The sequence below is a fragment of the Neovison vison genome, chromosome 6 (genome assembly GCF_020171115.1).
Source record: "Neovison vison isolate M4711 chromosome 6, ASM_NN_V1, whole genome shotgun sequence".
Lineage (NCBI taxonomy): Eukaryota > Metazoa > Chordata > Mammalia > Carnivora > Mustelidae > Neogale > Neogale vison.
Window position 1 is genome coordinate 106,004,287 of NC_058096.1, and position 13,541 is coordinate 106,017,827.

The 13,541-nt window shown below is 35.4% G+C and overlaps 1 protein-coding gene and 1 pseudogene across 1 annotated transcript in view; one reads left to right on the top strand and one right to left on the bottom strand.

The window, feature by feature from the left end:
• Positions 1 to 4,195: 4,195 nt before the first annotated feature.
• Positions 4,196 to 13,541, bottom strand: part of DCUN1D1 (defective in cullin neddylation 1 domain containing 1) — a 31,282-nt gene continuing 21,936 nt past the window's right edge. Inside the window, exons 5-7 of the mRNA XM_044251858.1 lie at positions 7,632 to 7,714; positions 7,289 to 7,385; positions 4,196 to 5,979 (exon numbers count right to left, since the gene is read on the bottom strand). Of these exons, the coding sequence (XP_044107793.1) occupies positions 5,900 to 5,979; positions 7,289 to 7,385; positions 7,632 to 7,714 (260 nt within the window). The 3' untranslated portion in view covers positions 4,196 to 5,899. The remainder of the gene's footprint in view (positions 5,980 to 7,288; positions 7,386 to 7,631; positions 7,715 to 13,541) is intronic.
• Positions 11,215 to 13,127, top strand: LOC122908731 (annotated as a pseudogene).

Below are 13,541 nucleotides of genomic sequence, written 5' to 3' on the forward strand. Positions count from 1 at the left end.
ACGAAGTACAGGCATAGGCTAGAACATGAGAGAACATCAAAAACATCATGCCAAGAAGCTGGCATAAAAGACTTCAAATTGTGTGACTCCATGCATGTGTAATTTCCAGATAGGGAAAACTTATGAAACAGAGGAAAGTGGCTGCCTGGGGCTGGGGGTAAGAGAGGGAATCAACTGCAAAGGACCACGAGGGGAACTTCTATGGGCTGACGGAAATGTTCTAAAACATTTAGAACTGGATTGTGAGGATGGTTGCACAACTCTATAAATTTACTACAACCATCAAATTGTATATTTACAATGGGTGAATTTTATCATGTGTAAGTTATACCTCAATAAAGTTTTGTTTGTTTTTAAAAGTACCATCACACCAAAATCTTAGGAATGACTGTTTTAAAGCTCTGGCTAACAGCCTATTCTTTTAATTTCAATAGAATGACTTTAAACATATTGTCAGGATTAAAAATATTAGCATCTGCTTGAAACCTAAACATGCTATTTTTAAAGGATTCCAAGTACATACATCTCTAAACTTTACTGATCAACTACTACTCTTTTAGCTACATCATGTTAATTGTGAGACAAATCATTGTCTACAGCCCTACACCAGCATTTTCTCTTAGCCTCTTCTTTCCCTGAATGTATACCCGGCACTATTCCTTTTGGTAAAAATCTTGTTTTGTATTGCCCCAGTTTCCCATTAAATACAAAGTTTCCTTAGAGTGCTTCATAACTTGAACTAGAATTTTAAGTAAATACTTATATTGAACATGCTTCTAAATATATACATTCTAAATACAAAATATTATCCTCTATTTGTTTTGTTTCATCATTAAGCCATTCACGTATTGCCTCTGGCAAGTTTCAGACTTCATTGTTTCAAATCAAGCTTTGCTTTCACTAAGGTTCAAAATTCTTCACTTTAAAATCATTTGATGGATTCTTCTTTCAAAGCAGTTGCGGTCTTCTCTGGTCAGAACTGCTTTAATTTTGGTCTAACTCCATTCTCTTTCCATTCCACTGAAAAATTGGCCAAAGTGGTTACGTTCCCGCTTAAACCAGACATTAAAAAAAAAAAAATTTAACCAAGCATTTTTCCCAAACCAAATTTCAAACAAAATGTCATTAATCTGTAAGAGATAAAGTAGGTAGCTATAGATAAAGTGGACGAAGAGGCACCCTGGCTCCATGACCCAACCCTACAGAATACAGCAGACTCAAGGGATGGCTTAAAAACCAATGCTCTACGTTAGAAGTCAAATTTCAGCACAGCACAAATACAAAAAGATTAAACTCAAAATATTTAAGCACTACTCATATGAAAAACTTGGATATACTTAAATAAAAAATTGACTTTTGGGGACCTCAATTTTAAAAACAGATAATTCTAAAAATAATTCCCAAAATAATGTCTTTTAAACTCCATAAATACATTACTTTTTAGGAATCCCATCTGCTACAAAGACTGTGTACCTTTTATCATAATTTCCTTATTTATGACAGATTTTAAAAATAGATTAAGAAAAGTCAAAGGGGGGCGCGTGGGTGGCTCAGAAGCCTCTGCCTTCAGCTCAGGTCATGATCCCAGGGTCCTGGGATCAAGCCCCGCATCGGGATCTCTGCTCAGCAGGGAGCCTGCTTTCTCTCTCTCTCTCTCTCTCTCTCTCTCTCTCTCTCTCTCTCTCTCGGCCTGCCTCTCTGCCTACTTGTGATCTCTGTCTGTCAAATAAATAAATAAATAAAATCTTAAAAAAAAAAAAGAAAAAAGAAAAGAAAAGCCAAAGCCACAGTAAAACAGAACATTGAGCCTTGTGGAAAGCGGTTAAATAAACAAGTTGGTCAGCAGGAAATGCCAATTACCCAACAGGCAGTACAGGAAAGTAAGATGGCAAGAATTCTCTGGTAAAACCATTTATGTATCTGTATTATGAACTAAAAAAATAAAAAAAAAAAATTAAAAAGCCCACAGCACTATCTGCCTCCAGAATCAGATACAAATCAAGCAAATATTCAACCAAAATGGCAACAAATAGTAAGGATAAACCTGGAAAAGGGGATTTGTATTGATAAGAATTTTCAAGTTTATATTAACTACAAAATATAAACCCCTTCCCCTCAGAAATCAAAGGTAAAGATACCATGACATATAACTTCACATTTCTATAAAATAAAAATAGAAATTATTGCTATATGACTGTAAAAATGGAGGCAAGTAAAGAGTTTAGAAATATACTCGTTTATAATCAATTAAATGAGCCATAATTTGAACCCTAATTATCACATTATGTAAAAATCACAATTCAGGTATTGTGTCCTCAGTTATTAAGATATATGTTAAATAGTTCACATTTTAAAAACATTTTATCATTACATAATCAAATTTGATTAAAATTTTATCAAAACATCTATGTATTCAATATAAATTATATTGTTAAAAAGTTTTATAAAGTAACATTTAAAGAAAACTGCTGAGGTGCCAAATAATTATTTTCTATTAAATATACAACTTAACATTTAGAACTACATAAATTAATTCTTGCTAAAAGTTGATTCAGGTTTACAAAGGCATACTTTGTGAACTATAGTAAATTTCGCCAGCACCACTTTCCTTTTCCATTCCAAAATTCTTTCATTAGGTTTAACTTTCTTCTGTCATTCATATGTAAAAGTTACAGAAGGTTTACAAAGCGTAGTCTTCATAGTAACATGTTTTTAAAAAATCTAAGCAAAGTGCACATTAAACTAGCTACAACTACCCAAATTCCTTATCATCAAATAAAAAATAGATGAACACTTCATTCACTTAAATCTTTGAGGGAAAAAAAATAGTATAGCCTTGCTTAAATAAGAATTCCCCGGTAAGGATATTATATAAAAGATTTCCCATGTTATTTACTTTCTCTCATTAAAACTTTTTAAAAGTCTAATGAAGAACACACACTTATAATGCCATATTACACAACTACAGTACTGTTAATTAAATAAAGCAGCCCAGTATAGTTGTAAACATTTTAGAAATGTAGTAAACAAGACTTGGCATGTCTTTTCTTCCCAAAACTTGCCATTACAATGCTCTTTCCATGAATAATTATTCTTCCTGGAAAAGTTTAAGGTATATTTTAATCTTTAAAATATTACACTGAAATAATATGTGAAAAGATTTAGTCATGGCAATTTCACTGAAGCTTTTATTGCCTCTGTTGGTAATATGACAGGGATTTTAAGAAGCACAATTGAACTTACAGAGATATGCAGATGATAGTCACTAAAGATAATCTTGATCTCAAGTATTTTTTATGTGGGCACTTCTAATTTTATACACTTTACTATTTAAAAAGCATTACATTTTTAAATGTGTACCTGTTTTGACACTTGGCAAAAAGGAAACTGTACCTGTGGTTCAATTTGAAACAAAGAATCAGCCTGGGGAGTTTACCGAAATGAAGACTGAAACACTTAATGAATTAAAGCATTTCAAGTTGTGTGTGTTTGCACATGTGTGTGTATCTTTCAACCTCTCTCTCTGTCAAACTCTCCCACAGACACATTCACACACATACATGGCCATATGTATAAGCATTTTTTTAGTACAAAATATTCCCTGTAACCAGACATTTATCCTCAAAATAATCACACCACATTAAACCAGTCTTCTCTTTTCAGCCCTAGTAATAGTACTGTTTAATTCTAAGATGCCATCATAGAGTGAACAACCTTAACTTTTATGCTACATAATTATATTCAAAGCTTTATGTATTTTTTGTTTATAATTACACAGTAATTATAAATGTTTAGTACCAAAATGATGACAAACACTATTTTGTTGAAAAAGGTCTTGCATTTAAAAGGAAAAGTCTGTAAACCCAAGGCACTAAGCCATGAACCAATATCAGACTTCTAAGAAAAACCATTTATATTGAGGGAAGAAAAAAAAAGCTAATGGAATCTCATTTTAAAACACAGCATACTCGAATTAATCAATCCGAAAACAATACCATAACTCAAAATCTTCAAGACAAAAAAACAAAATAGTACATATATATATATATCTTTTTAAATTTTTCATAATTGAAGTTCCTCTTTATATTTACAAATATGAAATCAGGAAATACTGAAAGCAGCAGGATTCTTCTTTTTCTCTTTTTCCTTTTTTTAAAATAACCAATTCCAGTAACCCGAACACAAGTTTTCAAAATATTCTTTTGGTAGAATTATATTCTTGAGTTAAAGTTATGATTGGAATATTAATATAGTATCTATGGGGAAAGCTCCATTTCAGAAACTGTGTAAATAAAAAGTAGTTGTAAGATGTCACTGTTTCTTAAAATCATTTCCACATCTACATAAAACGTACTGCTATTCTGAAGTACATTCCTTTGATAATTTTAACATTGGTATATTAAGAGAGTTGCCTGGATATACCAAGCAAAAACCTATTCCTTGCTAAAAACCAAAGCCATCCAATATATGAAGTTTTACTTTTTTTTTTTTTTACTTGCCTTACAGAAATGTTTAAGAAAGTAAGAAACCCTTCACATGTCAGGAAGTGAACAAAGAAATGAGGCATTTTCAGCATGAAAGCAGTTCATGGGTCTTGTAATGAAAAAAATACATACAAGATAGAATTCTGCTTTGATGCGAAAACTGAGCTAATTCGAACGAAACAAAAAAAGTGAAGAAACTAAATAATTTACAAGAATAAAAACCAGATTGGTATTTTGCATCAAGTACATGCTTGCTTGAAAATTTTTGCTCCTGAAGTATTTGGCAACCACAGTGATTAGCAGTTAAAGCAATTTCAACAAAATAAGAAGTCATCAAAAATGGACTATTTGTCTGAAAGCAGTACCTATAAGGATTGAACTTCATGGCTCATCATGACCATTTTCAAAATTTAATTCCTACTATCTTCTTATAAATTAAGAGAATTTCATTTGTGTTCCATAGTGTGCTGACAAAAACAAAAAAACCAAAACAAAACAAAAATAAACCCTCATGCCTAAATTTAGAATATTGTATTGTGTGGCAATCTAAAACATTCAAAACAAATTAAATAGTTTAACTTATTCGACAGGCATATAAGCATTTAAAAATCATAATGAAATCCAATTATGTAGTGCATAATGTAGACAGGAGTAGAATCTAACATTATGCAGACATTTCCTAAATAAAAGTTCCCTGTAAGACAACTATATATAAACATGGGTAAGGTAAGTGCAGACTAGTTCTGTGGAACCTTTGAAATTGAGGGTCTGAAACACAATAAATTTTTCAGGTAGGCACACCAAGTTATCCTAAAAATTTCTCACGTTGGTTATTTTGACATCAGTTACTCTACTCACATCAACAATACATGTGATTTGCCAGGAAAAAAAAAAATCCCCCCAAACCAAACACCATTCCAGATCTGGTACACTTAAATATATCACTCTTATTGGAAGTGCTATCAGCATAGTCTTTGCAACTAGCCCAAAGCATATATTTAAGAAGTTTTTATAAATTTTTTGTGATGTTCATATGTTTAATTCTTATGCCAAACTCTTTTCTGATGAAGACAGCATTGTGCTTTATGCAAGAATGGAAACCTCAAAATAATCACCATAAAGCTTCTAAGACTTATGGGAGAATAAACTAGGATGGTCCACAGATATAAGATGAAATCCACAATGTTGGAATTATAAATGTTTAGAGCGGCCCAGACTAGAAGACAAGCCCAAACCACCATTAGAAGAATGAAATACGATATGGTCCAAGATGTATCCTTAAAGTTTTGACACAACCCTCAGTCTGAATTGTGAGGATTGATCTTCAGTTCAGTCCAGCCAGCAGAAATTGACTGTGCAATTTTCCGTTGTATTTATTGTACAGACTATGTACATTCTAGAAGGTTCCTTTAGTGCTACACTGTTGTACTTTTTGTCCCAGCAATTTGAGGGCGTGCAAATTCCACAAAGTCATCAATAAGAACAGGCCATGCTCCTGGGCGGGGAGGGTATGGGAACAAAGAAAGGAAGAAAAGCAGAAATAAAACATTTTAGAGAATCCTTTACTTCTTAAAATACCTTTGCCATAACAGAGTATATCATTACAAATATTCCCACTGGTAAGTCTTCCAAAATTCTGACTTTTAGAGTTTCTACCTAAAATATTCCTGTATTCTCTCTGCTCTATTATTCTAAAACTTGATAATCCCCTGAATAATAAATAATAACTCTTCTGGTAATCAATCAACAATATCATGGTTTTCTGAAGTCCACTGAACTGGCAGCTTAAATGGCGAGGCTATAGTGGCATGCCGTCAGCACTGAGAGCATAGGTAGGAAGAAAAAAGTTTCCAGGTGTTTTGTGGCAAACTTACAACAGAAATCAACAGTAAGTATCAAACTCTATCCTACTTCATGATAATAAATTACCAAAAGATTTTGAATAGCATATATGCGTGCCTCTAAACATCCACATGCTAACTTCCGAATCAGGAAGTTCTCCAATTTCGTGTAAGGCCTTACAGAAAGCACAATTATCATCAGTCATACCCAGGGTTAGATATTTCTCACTCGTTACTGAAGAGTGTACATCATACAAAAACAAAGAGGAAAAAAAAATCATCTCTGATTAACTAGTTCCAGGACACTTTTAAGGAAGCCAAGGGCATTGGAGATTTTCCAAAGAGCACCTCTGTCTATTCAACAATCTCAGAAATGCATCATATCCTGGTAATTCTCAAGGGAGGCTAGGTAAGGAAGTGTGAAGAAATCAATGTAAACCACTGCCACTTCTCAAAAAAATAAAAGCACAGGTCCCTGTAGCAGATGGTAATATCATCTTTTTACATATATGAAAAAATATCAGAAACGAATCCAACTGATGATCATTTATTGAATGCCAATAGTACTACAGTAGGCAGCTGAAGTACATTTCAAATTTAACAAAGCCACTAACCTTGAGTTTACAGTTAAGTTCACAGACAAGATAAACAGGTAACAATAAAAACACAAATACTAAAGTACATTAAGACAAGTAGTATAAGTAAACTGAAAACCTAAAACATGGATGGAAACTACTCATGCCTTTCTGGAAGACAGGATGACTGAGGTGGTATTTAAAGAAACAGAACAACGTAGACTAGTAAAGAGGACAAAAGCATTTTACACATTCAAAACAACACAAATAAAAGGTCAGAGGACAGAAATCCAACTATGAAAAGCAGAAGTAGATAAGAAGTTCAAAAGTATGCAATAAAGTAAAACAAAAACAAAACCAATATTAGTAAGGCAAAAACATTCATTACCTTCTTCATCATAATTAGACATGTCATCTGCAATCATTGTACTGAAGTCTAAAAGAAGATTCCAAGTATCTTTTGGTATGGATCGTTTATGATGTTCCTATTTTTAAAAAATAAGCAAAAAACATCCAAATCACCAAAGAGAGTTTCAAAATATCAGCCCAAATGATGCTAAATTCAAGAATGCAAAATAACTTGTGTAATGAAATTCTGGTAATCAAATTTCTCATTCTATGTCCACTACACACTCTGAGATGAGTTAGTCATGCTTTAAAAAATGTTAATTTATCTTCAAAGAAAGCAAAAAGGTACAGAAAAGATGGAGCTGCAGAAAACATGAACTTACCAACAAAAATTTATTCCATAAGTCTAAGAATTTAAATCTTCCATTAAGCACTAAATTCCAGTAGGCAATGGCCATTTCTAGATCTGTAATATTAAAAATAAATTATGTATTTCAAATTCCATGAATATTTATCCCTGAAAAAAAAACAACAGGTAAGACCAAAGATAGCCCTTTAAAAAAATTTTAAAAAAAGGTTTTTCCTGACTACTTATTCATAAAATTTTCAAATACAGGTAAGACCAAGGTTTTTGGTCACTAATGAACAGTCCCTTCAGGGAAGGAAAATACCACTTACCTCACAGGGGGGTTCTGAAGCCTAAACTGCATAATGCAGAGAAGCACACTTGACCGAGATAAGTATATTAAAGATAAGTATTAACATGTACATCACTGTTTCTCAACTTCAGCAACTCTGATATTTGGGATCCAATAATTTTTCATGGTCTGCCCCCAGTTGAGACCCACTAACGTACAACTACAGTTTGTAATGCAAACGACTGCTTTCCACAATGACTGAACCTGACTTCAGAGACCACTAAGAATACTGATTTAAAAATTAAAATTCATCAACTAAGATTTGCTTTTGGAAAAGTTTTGAAGACAATATAAATGGCTACTTAACTGGGTTTGGAGCAGAGTGAAACCATACCACTACACGACAAAGTACAATACCTGTCATGACAGAAAGAACTATGACCTCTTTCAAGGAACTAAACCTGTTAAGTAAATATCAAGCTTTTATGAGTAAATTTACATCTCCAGGTCAGGAAAAATTATATCCCAAGTAAAGTAAAAGTCCTTTCAGATCTGATCTCCAAACCATCCCTAAAGAATCCTGAGACCAGGAAAGACGCCAAAAAGGCTCACATCCTACCTCAAAGAACAATATACAGGCCGTAAGAAAAAAATCCCCTTCTGCACTGGAACTTCAGTTCTTCAAGGATAGGAACTGGATATCCCCAAACGAGCAGACCGAAACACACAGTATGCATTCCGAAACCGATGAATCAATGAACTTCCTACAGTTCCATGTGGAAATACACTACTTACCTTCAAATCCATTATTATGTCTTCTTCAAACTCGGTGGAAAAGGTGTCACTTTTTCTCTCACCCAAAGATAAGCCCCTAACACCACTGTTCTCAAGCCAATACCATCCTTCAGAAATCTTACCTATTGGTTAATTTTCCTCTCTCCCTACATCAACTTTGCCCTGTCTTCTGGCCTTTCCCCCTTCATAAAGAAATATGCTCAGGTTATAGAACTTACCTTTAAAAAAAAACAAAAAAACTTTCTTAGATCTCTCATCCCCTTAACTAGCTAACTAGCTACCTCTTTCTCTTTTGCTTCACAGATAATCTTAAAACAGCACATGAAGTCTTCTACTTTTATACATAATGTGCTCCTAAATCAAATCTAAAAGTCAAATTCGGATCCCCAAGTTTTAAGAAAACTAGAAATATGACACTAACTCCGAATTGTAATACCTTTATAATCTTTGCAGTCTTTAAGGCTCTACAGCCAATATTTCTCTAAGGTTCTTCAATTTTGTTCTTTTCTTTAACAATCAAACATACTAACTGTGTGGCTCAAGTGCAGCACAAAGGCTGTCATTAGCATGCTAATGATTTTCTTCTTCCTTTCAAATGCATGAAATGTATAACTAAGCTTATTACTAGTGCTAGCATTTTTTTTCCCTTTTCAACTAATTTTCACAAAATAAGGTTAAGAAACAACAGAGATATTCAAATAACTACAAACCAGGAGACATCTATAAACGCCCATTTGTCAGCTGATACATGAAAGAAAGAATCTGACAAGGGCAGAAGTGTATGCGAATGATGTTTAAAGGTTTAGATTGTTCAAGAAGAGAATTTTTTTTTTTGGAATCTACATTCATTGCCCCATTTCCTCACCTCCCACACACTTTTTTTTTTTTTTTTAAGATTTTTATTTATTTGACAGAGATCACAAGTAGGCAGAGAGGCAGGCAGAGAGAGAGAGGAAGGGAAGCAGGCTCCCTGCTGAGCAGAGAGCCCACCGGGCTCCCAGGACTCTGGGATCAGGACCTGAGCAGAAGGCAGAGGCTTTAACCCACTGAGCCACCCAGGCGCCCCTCCCACACACTCTTTAATTCTATAAACTAGCGTGTACCTCTGTCACTCTACTGAAAGTAATCTCTTCCTATTAGACACTTTTTATGTCCTTATTTTGGTTGCCAAATAAACACTTTGATGTCCTTAATTTAGCTGGCTCTCTGTCATATTGGACAAAACTGAATACACCTTCTACATGGAACTGCCATTCAGCTTTAACTGATGGCACTCTATTAATAATTTTCCTCTGTCCTCTCTGGCTTTCTCTTTTATTGGCTCCCCTTCCTCCATTCTTCCATTCGATGTTGGTGTTCTGAAATACTGTATATGTCAGCGATTACCATTTCTACCCTCCACAGATTTTTCAAACCCTTACACCTTTTCCCACGTCATACTCTTCAACTCCTAAATATGAATCCTTTATCTCTATGTTCTAGATTCACATATCAAACTGCCCAAGGACATCTTCAACTGGGTATCCATAAACAGCTCAAATTCAACAGAGCTCAAACTGAACTCATTATCGTCTACAGACCTGCTATTCCTTCTCTCAGCGTCTTCACCCTAGAGTGTTTCTCAATGAAACACAATGTCACATTGTGAAGAACTGCCCTATACACTGTATGACATTCAGCATCCTCCTAATGCCAGAAGAAACCCTCAGTCATTATGACAACCAAAAAACGCATGCATACATTTCCAAATGTTCCCTAAAGGTGTTCAGAATTGATAGAGAAACTCCTTTTTTCCTCATCACACACTTTCAGTCAAAGCACTTTCATTTTAGCTTCTAAGTACGTTTTTTTAAAAATCTCTTCTCCATCCCTACTACAGGACAAATGCTAGAGTCCTCTGCCAGCTAAATCACTGCAAGAGCCTATAACCAATCATTCTTCCTTTAGTTCTGACTCCACTCCTTTTAAAGAACCACAATGCTTTCACATGAACCTTTCAGGCATATATGTCATCACCTCCATGTTAAAATTCTTCAATGATTAAAACAACGAGATACCACTACACACCTTCTGAAATGGCCAAAATCCAAAACACTGACAACAAATGCTGGCAAGGATGTGAAGCAACAGGAACTCTCATTCATTGCTGGTGGGAATGCAAAACAGTACAGCTACTTTGGAAGACAGTTTGGCAGTTTCAAAACTAAACATACTCTTACCATATGATTCAGCAATTGCAATCCTTGGTATTTACCCAAATGAACTCAAAACTTATGTCCATGCAAATAACTGCACATGAATGTTTATAGCAGTTTTATTCATAATGGCCAAAACTTTGAAGCAACCAAAATGTCCTTTAGTAGATAGAGAGATCATATAAACTCTGGTATAACCAGACAAAGGAATTTTATTCAGTGTTAAAAGAAAATGAGCTATAAAGCCATGAAAAGATATGCAGGAAAACAAATACATATTAATATTCTTAAGTGAAAGAAGCCAGTCAGAAAAAGGCTAACTCTGAAAAAGGAAAACTATGGAGACAGTAAAAAAAAAATCAGTAGTCGCCAGGGGTTAGGAGGGAGGAAAGGATGAACAGGCAGAGCAGAGGACTTTAAGGGAAGTGAAAATTCTCTGTAGGATGCTGTAATGATAGATAACATATTGTTGTTATGTTTGTCCAAGCCCACAGAATGTACACCAAGAGTGAACCCTAACGTAAACCTGAACTCTGGGTGATAATGATGCATCAGTACACCTATATTGTACACCCAACTGTAAGAAATAGTACTACTTTCATGAGGGATGTTGATAGTGGAAGGAACTATATATGTGTGGGGGAAGAGGGTACATGGAAAATCTCTGTATCTTCTGCTCAATTTTGTTGTAAACCTAAAACAGCTCAAAAAATAATGTCTACTAAAAATTATTTTTAAATCTCCAACAATTTTCCTATTGCCTTCAGATAAAATCTATACTTCTAGTTAAATGAACTTATTTGTAGTTCCTCAAAGATGCTAGGTCTCTCACCTCTGAACAACTGAACTTGCTAATCACTCCACAAGAGATGGCTTCTATTTTTTTTTTTTTTGGCCTCAAAAACATATACTCATTCTTCACAGCTCAAAAATTAATCAGCTTCGCTTGCAGATCCTGCACTGAAGGAGACGCACGCAGCTAACATCGTCTTCCTCGCTTGACTCTTAAAGCCAGTTCTCTCTGGCCACAATGGCAACTCTTTTTTTTTTTCCCCCCATTTATTTGACAGAGATCACAAGTAGGCAGAGAGGCTGGCAGAGAGAGCAGGCTCCTCGCTGAGCAGAGAGCCTGATGTGAGGCTCGATCCCAGGATCTTGGGATCATGACCTGAGCCGAAGGCAGAGGCTTAACCCACTGAGCCACCCAGGCGCCCCACAATGGCAACTCTTAAGGAAACACCTGATTGCACCAGCTGCAGAAGAGGCAACCATTCCCAAACAAGATCACTGTAGTGGGTGTTAGACAAGTTGTTATGGCATGTGCCGTCAGCATTCTAGAAAAGTATCTAGCTGATCGACTTGCCCGTGTGGATGATTTGGAAGACAAACTCAAAGGGGAAATGATGGATCTGCAACATGGGAGCTTATTTCTTCAGACATCTAAAATTGTGGCAGATAAAGATAGCTCTGTGACTGCCAATTCTAAGACTGTGGTGGTGACTGCAGGAGTCCACCAACAATGGAGAGAGCTGACTCAATCTTCAAATTCATTATTCCACAAGTAGTCACGTACAGTCCTGACTATATCATAATTGTGGTTTCCAACCCAGTGGATATTCTCAAACATGTTACCTGGAAACTAAGTGGACCATGCAAGCACCATGTCATTAGAGGTAGGGATAATCTGAATTCTGCTAGATTTTGCTATCTTATGGCTGAAAAACTTGGCATTCATCCCAGCAGCTGCCATGGATGGATTTTGGGAGAATATGGCGACTCAAGGGTTGTGGGTGTGGACACAAGGTTGTGTGGAGTGGACTGAATGTGGCAGACGTTTCTCTTCAGGAACTGAATCCAGAAATGGGAACAGATAATGACAATGAAAATTAGAACGAAGTGCCTAAGACAAAGGCTGAAAGTGCCTATGGAGTCATCAAGCTAAAAGGATATACCAACTGGGCTACTGGATTAAGTGTGGCTGATCTCACTGAATCCATGTTGAAAAACCTATCCAGGATTCATCCGGTGTCAACAGTGGTAAGAGGATATAAGGCACTGAGAACGAAGTCTTCCTGAGCCTTGCATGTATCCTGAGCGCTCAGGGCTTAACCACGGTGATCAACCAGAAGCTGAAGGATAGTGAGGTTGCCCAGCTCAAGAAAAGTGTAGATACCTTGTGGAACATCCAGAAAGACCTAAAAGATCTGTGACTTCTGGCTTCTAGGCTGTAGAAATTTAAAACTACAATGTGATTAACTTGTGAGCCTTTAGTTTTTCATCCATATACATGATCACAGTGTACTTTTATTTTCCTAAATATGTGAATCGGGGCTCACAGAATCAAAGCCCATGCTTGGTTTAATGCTTGCAATATAAGCCCTTGAACAAGTAAAATTAACCACTGTTGTGTGAAAAAAAAAATTAATCATCTTTGTGAAGACTTTGCAAACTCACCCAGACAAACTTAAGATGCTCCTGATTCTATGCTCACAGAGTAAAGAGTCAATAAATATTTTTGAATGAAAAAAGTATACTCTAAAAGACTTAATAACTTATAAGACCTGAAATGCAGGGGCGCCTGGCTGGCTCAGCTAGTTAAGTGTTCAACCTAGATTCAGCTCAGGTCATGATCTCAGGGTTCTGAGATCAAGTCCCACATTGGTCT